Source organism: Tamandua tetradactyla, chromosome 9 (genome assembly GCF_023851605.1).
Source record: "Tamandua tetradactyla isolate mTamTet1 chromosome 9, mTamTet1.pri, whole genome shotgun sequence".
Lineage (NCBI taxonomy): Eukaryota > Metazoa > Chordata > Mammalia > Pilosa > Myrmecophagidae > Tamandua > Tamandua tetradactyla.
The window spans coordinates 59798772-59817836 of record NC_135335.1 but is presented as its reverse complement, the minus strand read 5'-3'; the positions used below and the strand labels follow the sequence as shown (position 1 = coordinate 59817836).

The window sequence follows — 19065 nt, the reverse complement described above, 5'->3', positions numbered from 1 at the left end:
CCAGCAACACCACAAAGAAGTGAAAAATATTAGATTCCTGAAAAGTGGGAGAGAAGGAAGGAGTCAGGATGTGTCATCCATAGAGAGGTATCTGTAAATATTTTAATCCAGGTCCACTTTCGGAGACAATAAATCCTTGTTTTAGATGTGGCCCTGACAATATGCCCTTGATATAAATGATGCCAATAACATGAGCCCTTCTTGTATTTTCATCAAATTTTCAACAGATTCAATTCTCACTGTCTTATACAGTATATGTCTGCTTCAGCAGATTATGTGCAGAGGAGATGTTTTCACCAAGGTAAAGAAAAATTAAGGATAGCCTTTGAAGCTGGAAGCATGGCTTTCAAAGGAGAAACCCTCCCTCCACCCTGCCACACACACATACACACACACACAATATGTGTCTCTGGATGATGATGTTACAGATTACCCAAGGAAAGCACTGCTGGAATCTCTCTGTTTGGGAATGGCCCATTCAAACCACTGGAATGGAATGACTTAAGTCACTCCTGGAGTGACCCGGTATTGTGATGTAATTTCATCCACACTTTGTAACTCAGAGAAAACCCTGGAACATTAATATCAGCCAGTATCTCAAGAAATATCTGAGATCGGTTTGCACAGGAAGGGAGGACAGCATTTTTTGTGATGGTCGCTGTTGTATTAAGTATCTAGAAGTTCAAAACTTATGCCAGGGCATGCAAACCGTTATATCTGTTTGGGCATCTTTCCTAAGTGATGTTTTTACATAAGGAATTTGTAGACTCAAATTAATTCCCTATTTACATGTGAAGAAGAAGGGGCTTTCCTGGGTGTGTCTAAAAAGTAACATTAGTACTATTAAGAAGTAGTCCTATTCCATGCATCCTATCACTGTTGTTAGAGAATGTGTCTATTTTTTGGCCCAAACACACATAGAGAAATTTAATCTAATGAAAGCTGGTTTAACCAGCAAAAGTCTCAGCACCTGCTGGAAACCGAAATCGAATCAGTTATACAGGAATTTTAATCAGTCATATTACAAAAGTGTGGCCAATGATCTATGTCCCTTCTACTGACAGATTTGTTTGAGGAGAAGTTCAGATACTGTTGAAAGAATATTAACCTGAACTGATTTATCTCTTATCGATGTGAACACCTCCTGCAAGAAAAGCAATGGGCTAACTGATGAGCATTATAAAGTTGAATGACTTGGTATTTATAAGATATGTATATGCAACTGCAATACAAATAGGATGTGCTAAGAGCCATCTGAATAACAAAACATGGTCCCATGTGGGTTTTGGCTGAGAAAAAAAAAGTAATGTTGAAACTGGTCTCTGGCTTTCAGCAATTCCGAGCACTGACATGGGTGTTTGCATGAGAGCACCAGCTCCCCAGCTCCCAGACAGGCAACTTTGAAGCATGTTTGCCCTCAGTGCCCCCTTCCTTGCAGGTGGCAGGATTTTCAAATTGAGAATCCAGAATTCCTACTGTTCATCCACTTATATGACTGCTTTTCATTCGTAGACAGGGTGCATGTCTAGAAAACTTCACTGCTTACAATCACAGTTAGCAATAGGGGAATAGAAAGGGCCAAGGACTGTGGCAGATATTATTTGCTTGTGGTCTTTGGAAGCTTTGTTCCTTTTAAAGCATCTTGTAAAATGCATCACTGTGTGGAATAATGATTCACATTCAGACCCAGATATAGGATATTTCCCCCTTCCCTTTATTTCTTTAAAACCATAAAGATGATGATGACTTGAAAGTTCAAACTGGTCTAAAATAGATCATTTCAGAAATCAATCAAATAATTTTCTTTATGGATGGAGCCTATACTAACAGGTAATACAATGTCAACCACTTCTTTTAAAGTTTTAAGTGAAGATAACAAAAAAAAAAAAATCAGATTCTCATCTCCAAGATGTTCATTATATTATAGGTACAGCAATTTCCTGTGAGATGGTTTTGCCCAATTTCAGTACCATCTGAGGATATGTTTAGTGGGGTGTGAGCTGCTCTGGGAAATCTGTATGGAGTGGAAAAGGTTCTGGGAATTGTAGGGGCCTTTGGATTGGATAGAATAAGGGAAATAAAATAGTAATAATAATGCATCTATAAATATTTGTATCCCTTCCATATGAGTTCCAGTGGGTTCTTCCATTTGTCTGTCTTGAGGTAGGCAAAGCAGAAACACAGACTTCAAACACTCACAGATCTTGATGCTAGACAAGAATAGAGATGAATTCAAGACCCCAACACGTCCTACATCAGGGCATATGAATGGCAGTTGGGAGACCTTTTGTGAGAGTAGAATCATCAAAGCCATTTAAGCCATTAGTAATTATTTCTTTTGAGTTGTTTGCTACTAATTGCATTTTTTCATCTGTTTATTAGGAGCTACTTTATTAATAAAATAAAAAAGTGGTTCTTCCCTCTTTTTGCCAAAAATATTTTATACATTTCAGAAGGATATTTCCTTTTTTATATAAGGACTAATATCAACTAAAAATTATTAGATTTTAAAAGCCTGCTTTTTGTCATCTAACTTATCATAATGGGAAGAAAACATTTGGCTAAATTGCATCCTTATTCTTTTTTAATTGTAGATGAATTAACTCATTATACTTGCCTCAGAAATACATCTAGTCAAATAACTCTGTTGCAATAATGATGCACATGCTTTGAAATTACTTTTTTAAATGACCAATATAATCCATGCAGTTTATTCTAGAATAAATGTATCCCCTATTTAATCTCAATAGTTATTCCCCAGATTGGATTTGTGATCTATTGAATAATATATAGTGCACACATTAAATGAAATTTATAAAGTTATACCTATGAACTGTATACTTTCACTGACTCTATCCTATATTCTATCAGCATATTATTAAATTAGTCCACATATAAACCAGGCAGTAAATTCAATTAAGAATATCATTTAACATGTCAGTACAGTGGGCGAATCCTTGACAGATAATATTCATTGAGCAGTTTTAGACACTTCACTTTTTAAAATTGTTTTTATTGTGAGAACATGTAGAAAGTCCCATCTTAAGTGTACATTTCTGTGGAATTGATCACAATGTTGTGTTACCATCCCACTGTCCTTTACCAAAACTTTTTCATGCCTCTGAATGGAAAGGCTGTACCTAAACAAGTATTAACGATAAGTCCCTGCCCCACACCCCACCCCCTGCCTCTGACCCCTGCAACTTTTAATTTACCTTCTATTTTCTTATTAATTTGCTTACTTTAGATATTTTATTTAAGTTGAATCATACAATAGCTGTCCTTTTGCCGCTGGCTTTATTCACGCATTTAAGGTTCATCCAGTGTTGTGACATGTGAACGGCATTCCTTTTGTAGGGCTGAATAATATTCTAGTGTAAGTGCATACCGCATTATGTTTATTCATTCCTCTGTCAACAAACATTTGGGTTGTTTCTACCTTCCTATTATTGTGAACAGTGTTGATATGAACATTGGTGTACAAATGTTTTTATCCCTTTTTTCAATTTCTTGGGGTATGTACCTGGCAGTGGAATTGCCAGGTCATATGGTAGCTCTATGTGTAACTTCTAAGGAGCTGCCAAACTGTTTTCCAGAGTTACTGAACCATTTTAGATTCCTTCCATCAATGAACAGGGGATCCAGTTTCTCCATGACCCTCTCCAATATTTGTTATTTGATGTTTTGTTTTTTTAATAATAGCCATCCGAATGGGCATGAAGTGGTATTTCACTATGATTTCAATTTGCATTTCCCTGATGACTAATAATGTTAAGCATCTTTTCATTTACTTAGCTGCCATTTGTATATTTTTTTGGAGAAATTTCTGTTCAAGTCCTTTGCCCATTTTTTGTTGGACTGTTTTTCTTTGTGTTAAACACTTCATATTTAAAATCTCATGTAATCCTCAAAGCAACTCTTTGGTGTAGGTTAACATTTTGGTCATGTTTTGCAAACATTTAGGTAACTTGCCTGAAGGAACAAGGATTTTCTAAAGAGTGTTCTAGTTTACTAGCTGTCTGTCTGAATGTGATATAGCAGAAATGGAACAGTTTTTAAAAAGAAGGGATTAATTAAGTTGCAAGTTTACGGTTATAGGCTGTGAAAATGTCCCAAGTAAAGCAAGTCTATAAAAATGTCCAAATTAAGGCACCAAGAGTCTACCTTCACTCAATAAAGGCCAGTGACATTCAGGGTTTCTCTCTCAGCTGGGAAGGCACATGGTGAACATGGCTTCTTGCTTTATGAAGCTCCCCTGGGGACATTTTTCTTCTCCATCTCCAAAGGTCTCTGGCTGCCTGGGCTCTCGTGGATCTTGTGACTCTGCTGCTCTCTCCAAAATGTATCCTGTTTTAAAAGATTTCAGTAAACTGATCAAGACCCAGCTGAAATAGATGGTGTCACAGCTCCCTCTAATTAACTATTAATACCCACAATTGAGTGAGTCATATCTTTGTAAAGATAATTCAATCAGGTTTCCAGCCTACAGTGCTGAATAGGGATTATAAGAAACTGCTGCCTCCACAAAATGGGTCAGAATTAAAACATAGCTTTTCTAGGGTACGTAATCCTTTCAAAATGATAAAAAGAGCAAGAGCTATGATTTGTGCCCACCAAGCTCCAAAACCACTACAATAGACCCATTCTGTAAAACAGTTAAAAAAAGAAACATAATTCATCCTGGTTCACCTATTAAATGGAGGCAGTTACATGGACCTGTACCAACTCAGAGTGTAAGAAAACATTGATTAATTAACTGACTTTGTAATAAAAGCAAAGGATGTGATTCAACAAGGGAGAATATGTATTTTGCAAACTGATTACTTGGTAATTTCTATATTAAAGTGGAAAAGTGAGATCCACTTTTCTCTATTTAAGCCTCTGGTTTTGGATCTGCAAACTTTGTATCTTCCAGTAAGGCTTTCAGCAGAAAAAAAAAATATTTGTTAAATATTAGTAAGGAATATATTATAACAATACCATTTTTTAATTTTTCAAACCCACACTATAGGAAAAATAGAAGTTAATTGAGAATGTAGTAAAACCACTGGGCCCATAAGTGTTTCTTGATAATCTTTATAAACCAATTTTTAGACATTGTGACTTGATTGGTCATAAATATCTAAAGCAAGAAGTGCTATATATTATTCAGGAGAATATTATTTAAATTTACTTTGGTTCTCAGGTCTACCCTATTTTCTTTAGTTAATGCTCAGAGATATATGCATTTGGATGAAAATGCAGTAGATCACTAGGGGATATAGAAATGGATATCCAAGATCCATACCTACTGTGAAATCCTTATCTCACCAACCAGTAGGTGATGCTGCTTAATTAAGAGGTCCTTTTGATGCTTTGATAATGAAACTCCTTTGAAATGTTTCATTGAAAGATGGTCGCTTTTTACTGATAATTTATCTGGATGTCCTTTAGTACTTCAGAGTATGGCCAGTTTATAACACCGCGGGTCTGATTTGAACAAATAGAATAGAAGAATGTGTGTGTGTTTAAATTTAACTTCCTGAACGCTTCCTTAATTTATGTCCATGTCTTGCAGTCCAAAATGCAAAACACTCATTCAAATAATTCATTATGAGTTACATTTCTATATTTAAAATCTTGGCTCAGTTGACTAAATTTGGCTTGAAAGACATTCAGGCATTATATCTTGAAGGGGCTTGAGCCAGTCTTTTGACAAAGACTATTCTTTCCTATCCTCAGCTCCAAATTCCTTCTCCTTTCAAATGCAGAGCAGGTGAGCAATCTTTTGTGTTGCCAAAAAGGTTTAGATGCCCCGCGCCCTCAGGTTCTCATTATGGGTAGTCACTTCTCCAGGTATGCTTCTAAATGAAGGCTGGTTCCTCCCAAGACAACTTCTCTTGCAAGCCGTCAAGGTAATTTTTAAACTCACTATGCATAGACATATTCATTATCATTTTAGAAAGACTGTCATGAACACACAAACACTTCTGTAAGTGACTATGTTATAAATTATTCCTTGATATTGCTATTAATTTAATGATAATTTATTGATAAATGTATTTTATTCTCAATAAATACAGATAGTATTAAGAGTAAGAATTCCATTAAGTGAAGAAACTCTATTTTTTGCGATGGGTGATATTGCATTATTGGCATTTTTCTTGTACTTAATTTAATTGCCCATCCTATTTCCTGATTTAAAAGGCTTATATATATATATTCTGCTTTGTAAGGAATGGACAAGGAAGAAACTCATTGCATCCACCTCTTGGATGGATTTTGATCCTTTCAGTGCTGGAGTTTAAGTAGAAAAAATACTTCAAAACCTGTATTTTGTGACAAAGGTGTAGAAGCAGTTTTCATGTTTCTCTGTACCCAGTGGCTGAGGTAAGCACACACCATCCAAACGTTCACTCCCAAGAGACCGTCTACATCAGGATTAAGCATGCCTTCTGATTAAACTACCTACTAGGGCAAGCAGTAGGACATGGCTTTGCTTTGTCTGGTTGGTTAAATCATTTTGTATTTCCCCTGGTCATGGAGTTCATCAGCCTCCACCTTTTTCACTTCTTGTCCACCTCTCTCTATCTAGATTCCTGAGGTTCCCACTGAGGCAAGACAATAAATGTGACCATTGACATAGGAACAGTTGACTTAATTGGATCTTGTATGAAAGAATCATATAATGAACAAATTTAAGACTGTCTATTCAGGTTATGTATGAAAAGCCATTTCCCCACTTTTATCAGATTCAGGAAATGAGCAGATAGGAGATTTGTTCAATCCCAGTCCAATTCAAGCTGTCCTTTTTCCTGAATGTATTGTAACATAGATGGTTTTTATTCAGTATTCTGTATTCGTGTATATAAATCTGAATCACACAGGCAATCTTAAAAGAGAAGGATTGCATGAGGGTGCATGGGTGGTTCGGTGGTAGAATATTTGCCTTCCATGCGGGAAACCCAGGTTTGATTCCCAGACCATGCACCCCAAAAAGAAAAAAGAAAAAAAAAAAACAGAGAGAGAGAAAGAGGAGGAAACTAACATGTGGCAGTCATCTGGGCCATTCTTCCGTTCATCTAATAACTATTTCTTGATTTACTGTCATGTTTCAGATGCTTTTCTGGGGCCAGGCTAAGCTGGTTGTGTTTTAATAAATATTGAATTTGCATCTTTCAAGATTTCAGTTTTGGAAACTACAGCATGGAGATGATTAAGAGAGTAAGATGAGAAGGTAAACTCTAGTTAAACCAGAAATAATGGGGTGTGAACCGAAGCCAGGGCTCAGCCTGTTAGGTATGGAATGATCAGTTGGAAGGACAAATGGAAGATAAAGCTGCTTTACCATTTCTTTAGTGGGAGAGGAAGCGAAGGTGCCAAAACAAAAGAAGACAGTTTACCCTGTAGCTTTCTAATGCTTAAAAAAGTTTTGTTACGAGGTTTAGAAGGGTTTAAGGTAGATCATAAGAAGAATCTGGAAGGGCTGTGGTACAAGGAGGACCCAGGAGAAAAGCAAAGTAGAGAAGGGAAGAGGGCGACATCTGGATGCATCCCTGCCCCCGCCCCCACCCCCAGCTGCCCAGAAGCCCTGCAATGAAATCAAGACCCTGCAAAGTAGAACTGAAAGTGCATTTCATGTCTTACCATCTGATCTTCTTAGAAGAGGGGAGGCAGTAGGAGGAAGAGAAAGAACCGAGGACTTGGCCATCACAGTTCACAGAGAGGAATGTTTAAAAACCAACTCAGTTGAATGTTTCAGGGAATTCGGAAAACCCAAGAAGAATTCTCACGTTCTCAGATAAAATTCAAACCCAAGGGCGGGCCGCGGTGGCTCAGCGGGCAAAGTGCTTGCCTGCTATGCCGGAGGACCTCGGTTCGATTCCCGGCCCCAGCCCATGTAACAAAAACGGAGAAACAGAATACAATAAAACAAGAAAATGTTTAAAAATGTTTCCCTTTCTTCCTTCCTTCCTTCCTTCTATCCTTCCTTCCTTCTCTCTGTCTTTCCTTTAAAAAAAAAAAAAAAAAATTCAAACCCAAGAAAATAGAAACTTTTTTTTTTTTGACATGGGCAGGCACTGGGAATCGAACCCAGTTTTCCAGGATGGCAGACAAGAACTCTGCCACTGTGACACCATTGGCCACCCAAGGAAAGTTTTAATATAAATGGTCTCGCGACCCCCAAAACAAGATCAAAATGCCAAGTTGAATTGTCTTATTTGTGTGTCTATAAATAAAATAGAGCCTATGATCTCATTGTAAATTTTGGCATATGCCTTTAACTGGGGTCACACTGAAAACACTGTAGTCTTATGATACTATTAAGAATTCATATTGTACTCATTTTGAATTAATTTTCCTTCTGAGTGTTTTGGAATAATATTTCAGTAGCTTAATTAATTAAGTAGATATTAATGGTAATATAATGATAATATATATTATCATGGATTGAAAATATTAACTATAATATCTAGTATAGCTAAAAGGTTAGATAGAGATGGATAGATAGATAGATAGATAGATAGATAGATAGATAGATAGATAGATAGATAGATAGATAGATATAGATTATACCATCTACTTTTAATACATAACTGGTAGATTCACTACAAGGATGAATTTATTAGTGTCCATTTTCAACAGCTTCATCATTCAGAAAGTTAAACCCAGAGGATTTTAAAGTGAAGCCCATACATGCAAAATATACACCCATAGAGAAAAATGACATTCATATTTTAACCTCTTCAAACAAATGGAATATCCCTTCTGAATGATTATAGTAAAGTGGATGTGGTTTAATTCAGATTTATATCAGATTTCTATGTGCAGGCCATGTGCACACAGTGATACTAACTTCCTCTCTCTTGGGTGGGTGCTGGGTGGGCTCTGGATTAAAACCATAAGTTGTTTTTTTCTCCTTTTTCTCTTTTTAAAATTGTCCTAGTAACCCATCTAGCCACCTTCCTGGGAAGTTAGAATCCTACTCATGAATCCTGCCCACTCCCCACCCCCAGTCTTCCCCTCCTCTTCTGCCTACTCCTGTCTCACAGGAGATACAATATGTAGTAACCTACCTTCATGCATTCCAAATTAGGGCCTTGAGATCCATGTGTCCTGTGAGGATTTCAACTTATTATCTTTTCATGTTGTTGATGCCTGACGGTAATTCCTATAAGCATATTCCAACTGATCTGTTTGTCCAACTTTTATGAATGATGTAGACCCTCATTTGTTTGTAAACAAAGTAAAACCTTTGTTGACCCGAGGCTGTTCCAAAAAGTTGTTCCCCACTCCCACCCCTGTAAATCATGACATTACTCAGTTTTGGAAAGCCCTGTTTTAGGGAACCTGAGAACATTACTGTAGCAAGTAAAATATTATCCCCCACACACCCATTCATACAAGTCCTTGTTGAGCACTCCCTGTGTGCTAGGCCTCGCTGTAGGCACTTGAAATGGAGATGTGTCAGTGAACAAAAGAATGATACTTGTCCTCCAGAAAGGTGGTTCCAGCAGGAGACAGACAACACCATTAAACATTTTAAATGAGGAAATTGGAAGGTGACAAGTGCCATGAAGGAATTCCATAGCAAATTAAGGTGAAACAGAAATGCTTGATGGCGGGGGGTAGGGGGGGTGGCGGGGGTTACGGTTCAGACTGTGCTTTTGAGCATTGTGGTTAGAGTAGCCTTATAGAGAAGGCGACATTTGAACAAGTTGGGGATTTAGCTCTATGTCCTGGGATGCCTAAGGGATGCATGACATTTCTGTAGTAAGAAAATTAGTATTGGAGGTGTCACATTACCTTTGGTTCCTGAGGAACATTGAAGTTAAAATAAGAGGGTATTACTAAATGAATCAAGATACTCTTCCATGAAATATTTAAATGCAGCTTTGCTAATGAAAACTCAATGAAATTGTTTGTACGTTGACCGCTTCCAGACTAAATTATAAAATTGGTCTGAAACTCAAAGGGCAGTAAGGAGACCAGCCGTCTGAAACATATTGTGAATATTGGTTTTTAAGGGGTAAGACCCATTCTAACGTCTTTTGCTTCCCCATTTGTTGACACTATGAGTATGTGGTATATTTCAACAAAGAAAAATGCCTAAAACATCCATTATGATGCTAAAATTATCTATTCAAAATCCAGTTGCTTGAAAGGAGATGCATTAGAATTTTTCTTGGGTAGTATATTAAAGCAAGTAAAGGCAATAAATTCTAAAGGGAACCCTCATTTATTTTCTTTCCTCTTTGTATCCCTTCATACAGTTCAATGCAATCAATTGTAGCAAGTACCTCTAATGAAAGCCATGTCTTGGTTTAGCTAGTGAATCATCTCTAAAGCACAAGTGGTATCTGTTGCTCTTTCAGATAAGGCGACAAGGAGGCATCCAGCTGCTGGTGGACCTGCTGGACCATCGGATGACGGAGGTCCACCGCAGTGCCTGTGGAGCTCTGAGGAACTTGGTGTACGGCAAAGCCAATGATGATAACAAAATTGCTCTGAAAAACTGTGGTGGCATCCCAGCGCTGGTGAGGTTACTCCGCAAGACCACCGACCTGGAGATCCGGGAGCTGGTCACAGGTTAGAATCGCGACCGAGTCCCAGGCTCGGTTTTTCACTGTCCAGCCAAGTGGCAGATCTGCAGCCCAGACAGTACAGTCCACGGCCTCTCAGGATGCTAATGCCACGGGGCAGCCTCAGCAATGTGTGCAAATGAATGAACGAGTCAATAAGATGATATCAGATTAACACGTATGGACTGATTATACTAAGCAATTGGAATCCAGGAAACATAATCCTCACTAAAATTCTATAACCATATTTCAGTGGTTAGAAGTAGTTGAGCATCTTACAGTTCCCATGAATTATGATTAGAATAGCATTAATAATGATTGATATAAGGACAAGATGGGTGAGTCATTTGGTAATAAGGTATACATTCTGGCTTAAAGTATGGTTAAGATCTGAGAGCCTTATTATTCCTAACAGTTAATTTCTTGAATAAAATATCTATGCAACTATAAGTCATAAGGTAATATTACGTATTAAAAAATTTTACAAAACCGAACACAAGAGGAAACCTTTTTATGACAATAGAATTTTCAGGATTTATAAAATAGAGATAGTAATAACATCTGCCTCTTAGAGAGTCATGAGGATTTAATGAAGGAGACAATGTTTAGTACTTAGCATGTGTGAACAAAGTAAACTTTAGTGCTGATAAAATGGGTGACTTCAATATGAGATTTCAAATTACTCTAATGTTTGCTCTTCTTGATTATGTTCATTACTGCTCTAAATGCTGAATTTGGGGTCATGATACCCTTTAAGCAAGTATTTGGCAAATGTATTATAACGTTGACTCAAAAAATAGAATCTCTTAATTATCTGTGATTCCACTAGCCTTCAGTTCCAACTCTAAAGTTTTCTTGTAGCTATGCAAATGAAGTATATGTGAATATGTTTATTTAAGAAAAAATTTTGCTTAAGCCAGAGTCATGAATATTTCTTCAGTCCTTGGTCAAGATTCTCAGCCTCACCCTGTCTTTTAAAATTTGCACCCCTATGATTATTGTCACTATTAGTGTTTTCTCACTCTCAGCTAAATTAGGACCTAAATGTTTCCTTTTTCTTTTCTTTCTGTAAAGTGTTGAATTGTCTTTGTGGGAAAAAATAGTTGTTAAAGGTTATGATGCTATTTATGTAATGTTTCACACTAGAGGATCATGGAGTAACATGGGTCAGGTAAGGGAAAATCTTTATTATCTCCATATTATGATGTCTAGGATAGTTTTGGGGTGAGTTAAAGAACTGAAAATATACCCTGACGTTATGATTAAGGACATCTGTCCTCATTTCCATGGGTCCCGTTTAAGTTGGGAACACCTGTGCAAAAGGATTCACTGAAGATGCTGGAAAACAGACGTCAAGAACGAGGTGCTTCTTGTGCTTTAGTGACTTGCCAAGGAAGGCATGAAGCCAGTAGAATTGTAGAAACACCTTCTGTTGTGCACTTGAGGCATCTTTTACATGATGTGAAAAGACTTGAATTTCAGCAAAATTTGGATTTGCTCCAGTACCAAACACTTGTTTAGAAGTTCCCTATATAGTGTTGCATCTTATGACTAGGGAAACTTGGCTACATGCCAAAGGTTGTGATGGTTAATGGCTTAAAACTGAGAAGCAGTAACATTTTCTCCATCACCTGGTGTTGTCCACGGTGAAGCCTGAGCCTGTTCTCATATTGACATAGGAAATAGAGGGGCCGATGGCCATGTCTTTTAGCACTGATTTGGCAGGTTCTACCTGTCAGCTGGTATATGCACTTGGGCAGCATCAAACTTTTTGTGTGAGCCACTGTGGATACATAAAAGGCAGTTTTCCTCTTCTAAATATCAAGTTTCTTTTCCTGGCAAAACTTTAGCTGTAAGAATTAGATAGTACTTGATATACAGGGAGGAAGAGTACTTACACCACTGATTCTACTCTTTTTGAGAAGGATGAAGCATAGCCATAGCCCAGTGTTCCTTGTGAGCATGAGCTTGTGGCCAAGACTCTATCTCCCCTTCTAGAAATGCTGCCTTCTGCTGCAAAAGCTATCCAAGACATCAGGACCGCAGTCATTTGTGACCAAGAAAGAAGACTCAAAGTTTGAGACATTGGCTACTTCAACAGATGTTCTCTGCATTTCCAGGGTCTTATTGAGTATGGCTGAATTTCTGGCATGAATTCCATCCTTTCCAAAGAAAATCTTATTGTCAGAACATTAAGACAGGCACATGGGTTCTGGAATTTCCATCATGGACACTGTTTGAAAACACACACCTTGGCCAAGCTACCACTCTAGAGAAGGAAATAGAAAGCAGCATCTATGAGAACATTCCAGGGAGTAGGTTTTGCTACAGCAGCCTAGTCAGCAGTAACAAAACTTTCTCCATTTCAGCGCAGGCAGAAATCTGTGGACTCCTGGAAGCCTACAGGACTCTGGAGGCTTCTGTTTAAACACAAAATCAGTGATGCAAATCTAGCCAAAGCTGACTCTTTTTCCTGAAGCAGAAATAAAGTGAGACAAAACGAATCCACCTCAAAGAGTCTTAAAGAGCCATTTTCATCTTCAGCACCATCCTTTGCTCATCTAGCCTAGTAAATTATAAAAGCTTGGAATCTCTTGCCTCCTGTGGAGCTTTGGAAATCTGGTTTTCTCACACAGCTAAGCCAGTTTAACCAGTTTAATTCCCCATTTCTTTCCTCTTTCATCATCTTTCGCTCCTCCTTGGAGAGTCTTGACTCTACCCAAGGCTTATGAACTCTGTACTACAGTAAATCTCCTTGTATGCATTCACACACTTCACTCATTCTCTTGGCTCTGCATTCCACAAATCCTTCTGTATCTCTAGAGAGTGCCAGGTACCATGCTATGGCATGGGCATCTTCCTGTACAGGTCATGTTCAGCTGACCCACCCTGTTCTCACACCTATGTCCATTGCACCTGGTCTGAATGGTCAGCACTCATGCCCAACTGGTTGCCCAATATTTGGAGTACTATCCCTGACAAATGTGTCCACAAATTAGAAACTAACTATGTCAGAGTGAGGGAGTGGATGGCTCTGGAGAGTGGAGTAGTTGATTGAAAAGTATAAGACAGATAAAAAGGGCCACTCCATTTCTGTTGCCTTAAAGAGTTGCCTCAACCTTTCTGGATTTAGGTGAGATATTCATGCATGAATTAAATAAAACAGCGATTGAAGTGTGACAACTGTGCCTTTTATTTCCTTTACAATTTTCCAGGGACCCTGACACAGGGAACTTAATTCAACAAGGCATGACTGCTCCGTCCATTCCGGGAATCCCATTAGTGCATGGGATTTTTTTGGTTGTGTTCTCTTTCCTGGCTACTGGATAATGCATGAAAACGGCTGAGTGTTGAAAAAAACAGTGGGGAGAGGATGCCATCCCCTTTTTAATTCCTCCCTAGATATTTCCAAACTAGAATGTTTTGTGAGCAAATATTCAAGAAAACAGTTTTAGTGATTTGTTTCACATGAAACATGGTTTAAACCATAGTTAAAATTAGACCAAGGCTATATATCCAGAATAACCTTTGATGTCAAGAGAGCCAAATTATGAATAATAGAAGACCAAATGAAAGAAATGATCTTGTAAAGTCTTTAAATTATTTATTTATTACTACTTGGCAAACTGTCTAAGCAACAGTAAAATATTTAAAATGAGCTATTTACTTGCATTTGCCTTGAACGTATAAGTATGCATGCTTAGAAAAACAGCTGCCCATACACTTCAGTCTCTGTTCATAGCAGAGTTTTTTTTAAGCAGTGCCTATGAGGGCTTACAATAAATAATTTTTCCTGTGCAATAATTGCTGTGAAATGATGATCAAAATTTTATTTAAATGCAGTTGAAGCTATTAAATGTTAGTTATTACTTGAAATGCGCCCAAGCAAATAAACTTTGATTATAAATGCTGCATGTCTTTTGGACTTGGCTAATATAATTTTTCTCTCACTAAATATGGTGATAATCAGCCTGAATTTTGAAATGCCCATCTAAAGATTTCCAAATTTCCTACAAATCATAATAAAATTGTTTTATTAAACTACAAAACTTAATAAATAAGTTCTATTTCTGTTGAAAGCAAATGTCATTAAGAGTTCTACTTCTCCAAGAGTAGAGGGTATTCTTTCATCTTATGCTTCATATACACAAATCGTCTTTCCTTTTAATTAAAGTAACATGGCTCGTTTTAACTATTTTACCTCTTAGCATTAGGTAAGTTGATTTAATGCCTTGGCCCCGAACAGCCCAAATCTTGCAGTCCTTCACCTTTTCCCAGATGTTAGCAAACACATGAATTGTTCTAGGAAATAAAGCAATGCAAATACATGTAAAACCATGAGGATTTAACACTACTGCTGTATTTAAAATAAATAGGATCTTATTGACCCAATTGCTTAATGCATCTTCTTAAAAGAAGCTACTTGTGAGGAATTGGAATTCTTAAGGCAATGAAATGCCATCTTAAGATGGCAATGAAATGTATTGCCATCTTTTAATTTTGTTTTTAATCAAAGTAGTAGATGTATATGTTTAGAAAACAAAATAGTATAAAATGATTATAATAAAAGCATCCATCCTGTTCCCAGTTCCCTCTGTGGCATTCAACCTTAACTTTTGCTTTATTTTGCTTTGTTTTTTAGGTGTCCCTTGGTTATTCCATGTATTTCAGTGATAAGCTTATTTCACCCAACCTATATCAATTTTCTTAGACTTTGCTGACTTTTTAATATGATAGAGGAGGATTCTTCCCATTTTCACCAGCATGCCCCCTTGACTCCAAAATGGTGGGGTCACTGTCCTTGATTTCTTGCAGATTCAATCTGTAACTGCAAGATTAGGTCTCTAGTTTTTCCACCACACAGAAATTATCTCTAGACCACCCATTGTGTACAATAAGGATATCATCAGTGCTCCTAATTCTCTTGCCTTCTCCTTGTCAACTTCTATTATCTCATACTTTTGCTTTTATATCATCCGAGTTAAAAATTTCTGCATTCTACTCTGTAACCAAGATTCAGTCTTCCAGGGCTTTTCAATAGCTTGATTTTTAGAGTTGAACACCAGAGAGCAGCCTTTGCATTTTGGTGGAAGAGCAGACCCACGTAGTTTATCTTCGTATTACTTGAGTCTACTGTGAAGAACCTCTTCAAAGGAGAATTTCTAGCATCATATCTGAGTGGATCCCCCATTTCACACTCTATCAATGGTGATGACCACAGATTCAGCTTTTTCCATGATTGTGATCAGAATTCCGTTTTTTCCTCATGGATCTCCCATCTGGATTCCTCCATGCTTTGGGCAGATTTGCACATTTGTTCTCTGTTGCTGCTACTTAACTCTCCTGGGTTGGAACTTCTCTCACAGATCCCTTATCTTCCTCTTTCTTGGTTTACTCTTCTATAATTTTCTAAGGAATAAAGTTTGGGAAAGGAAATTGTGAAAATTTAATATTCAGTCCATACACATAAGGCTCAAATATCCAAGTTAGAGCGCTTTTGCTTTCCTCTATGGCAATCAGTTTCTTTGGAGAAGAATCTTCTAAGTTGTTTGTGTGTTTATTTTGTTTGTTGGTCTGGGATGGAGGGAGTAATGAATAATTTCCCAGTTGCTGGGTATTCTTTTTACTTTAGTGGGGGTGAAAAATGAGGAGATGGGTGACTTGTTTCCTTTTAATCAATCACCCTTTTGTTTTAGCTCTACTCTTCATTTCAATATCTATCTATCTGTTGTGGTAGATTGAATTAGATATCCCAATGAAAGACATGTTCTTAATCTTAATCCTTGTTGCTGTGTGTGTGAATTTATTTGTAAATAGGACCTTTTGAAGATGCTCTTATTAGTTAAAGTGTTGCCCACCTGAATCAGCGCAGGTCATAATCCCTATTACTGGAGGCCTTATAAAGAGAAGAAACAGGAAGCCAGAAATCCGAGAAAGCCACGAGGAGACAGAAACAGAAAGTCAGCTGAAACTGGAAGAACACATGCAAGGGGAGAGAGATGGCATGTGATGGGAGGCAGGGATGCAAGCCAAGGAACTCCAGTGATTGTGGCAGGCCATCACCAGAACACCACTGACTTTGGGGAAAAAGCATGGCCTTGCCAATACCTTGATTTGGGGTTCCTAGTGTCTGAAACTGTGAACCAATAAATTCGTGTGGTCATAGCAGTTTGGAAAACTAAGACAACTGCCTTCTCTGACTATGGAACTTCCCTGGGTTCCACCAGGACAGTTGGCCTCCTCATCGGGATGAGCTCCCCTCTGTGAATATCCTGGGAGGTACTGGCTTCTCCATCAGCATCACCAGCCACCTCACTCCCCTCTGTTTTTCACCTTGCAGATATATGGAGAAATCCTTCATCTGCTGAATTAATCATTCCATTATCTTCTTTATTCCATTCCCTAATAAGTAACATCTTCTTCCCTGCAGGCGTTCTGAACAGTTTGATAAATATCAAAATGTAAATATTACTAAATATTACCTCTAATGCTGATGAAAGCCAGGTTGGAGGCATTCCTTCAATCTGTTGATCAAGTGAGTTTCTTAATTCAAGAGAGGTTTGGAGTGTAATCTGAATTGAACCTCCTGTATGGAAGTTATATATTGGAGCGAAGAGGAAGCATTCCCCAACACCCCTCAGCCTTTTATTTTCTATAATCATTCAGGGGTGTGGCTCGCCTCCCAAAAGCAGGAGATAAGCAGTTCATCAGGATCATCTTTTTCTCATCTTCGTGGAGCTTTCTGAGGATCACCTGGGACTTGTGGTGGGCAGGAGTTTACATTAAGAGACACTAAAATTGGTCAGAATAGCACATTATTTAAATCAAATCCAGGGTCACTGTGTTCTCAAGCCTTAAAATTAAATGCAAATTTTATTTCTCCTCCCAAATAATGTCCAGTCATATTGTCCAACATAACATATCAGAGGTTCTTCAGTGATATTAAACAATATCATAAAGATAAAAATGGATACAGACCCTCCAATATTACAATGCCAGCAATGTAGAGATCCTTCGAATATTAATATAAACTCCATTCAAATATAAAACTCCCAAGGAGAAATTGAGAAGTTAAGTTTAAATCCACATTTGTATTGAAGTCTAAAGACATTAAAGTACAAAGGAATTAAAGTCTAAAAATCAATCTCTTGCCAAAGTTCAGAGTCTACAGTTTTTAAGTTAACTAGAGTGTGGAAAGCGTCCTCTCCAATTCTTTACTCTACATCTTAGCCCAATAGGTTCTCACTGTATCTGTCAGATGCTAGTTCCTTCAACTCTGTCATGGTGAAAATTGGTGAGATTGTACTAGGGCTTTCAAAGAGACATTAATTCATGCCAACTCTCACCCATCTCATAATTGAAACGTGTCCACCACACTGGCCCCATACCCATCAAATTACAGAAGTAATCCCAGGCACAAGCATATACCCAGAAACCAGAACTCACCAAGGCCTTGGCAGTCACTCAGTGAAATCTGTATGAGATTTCTTTGGCTGCTGTAACAAATTAGCACACAGTTTAGTAGCATAAAGCAATTTATTATCTTACAGTTCTGGAAGTTACAGCTCTGACAGCTGTAACTTCCAAAATCAAGCTGTTGGGTAGAGCTGCATTCCTTTACGAAATGCCTAGGAGATAATCCATTTCCTTGCCTTTTCCAGTGCCTCAATGTGCTGTGCACATTACTTGGTCTATGTCCCCCTTCCTCCATCTTTAAAGCTAGCCACATTGCAACTTTGACCATTCTTCCATAGTCATATTTCCCTCTGGCTACAGCCAGAAAAGGGTCTCTACTCTTACAGACACGTGTAATTAGTTTAAGCCCACCTGAATCATCCAGGAGATTGTTTATCCCAAGGTTCTTGATCACATCTGCAGTTTTTTTGCTATGTTAAATGACATAGTCCCAGGCTCAGAAGATTGGGGCATGGACATCTTTAGGGTCCATAATTCTTCCTGACACAGTATCAGACGGCAGTTGAGTTAGTGAAGATCTTGGGCTTAGCCTTGCTGGGATGCCATACCAGGCTTCCAGAATCACAATCGTTATATATATACTGAAACAAGAGGAAAAACATCTCAGAAAAAGGTTAATTTTGGTATTATGCCTTTACCAGTGGAGGAATCTATCTGTGCTCATTATCTCCTCTTTCAGAAAGTAGAATTGTAGGTTTCCTGCTATCTTGCAAAAGTTTGATTCTGGCAGTAGAGACGTCAGTCACTGGTTGGATCAGTCTTTCCTGGGGTGGCCATAATAAACCACCAAAAATTGGGTGGCTTAAAACAACAAAAATTTATTGTCTTACCATTCTGGAGTCTCCAAGTCTGAAACCAAGATGTCCTCCCAGCCGTGCTCCCTCTGAAGCCAGTAGGGAAAGACCCTTCCTTACCTCTTGCAGCTTCTTTAGGGTGCTGGCAATCTCTGGTGTTCTTTGGCTTGTGCCTCTCTCCAGTTTCTTCTTCTCACTTTATATGGCCTTATTCCCATGTGCAGAGGGAACCA

The 19065-nt window shown here is 38.0% G+C and overlaps 1 protein-coding gene across 1 annotated transcript in view; it reads left to right on the top strand.

Annotated features, from left to right (window-relative positions):
* Positions 1-19065, top strand: part of CTNND2 (catenin delta 2) — a 990776-nt gene that overhangs the window by 741562 nt on the left and 230149 nt on the right. Inside the window, exon 11 of the mRNA XM_077116860.1 lies at positions 10356-10569. Coding sequence (XP_076972975.1) covers positions 10356-10569 — 214 coding nt within the window. The remainder of the gene's footprint in view (positions 1-10355; positions 10570-19065) is intronic.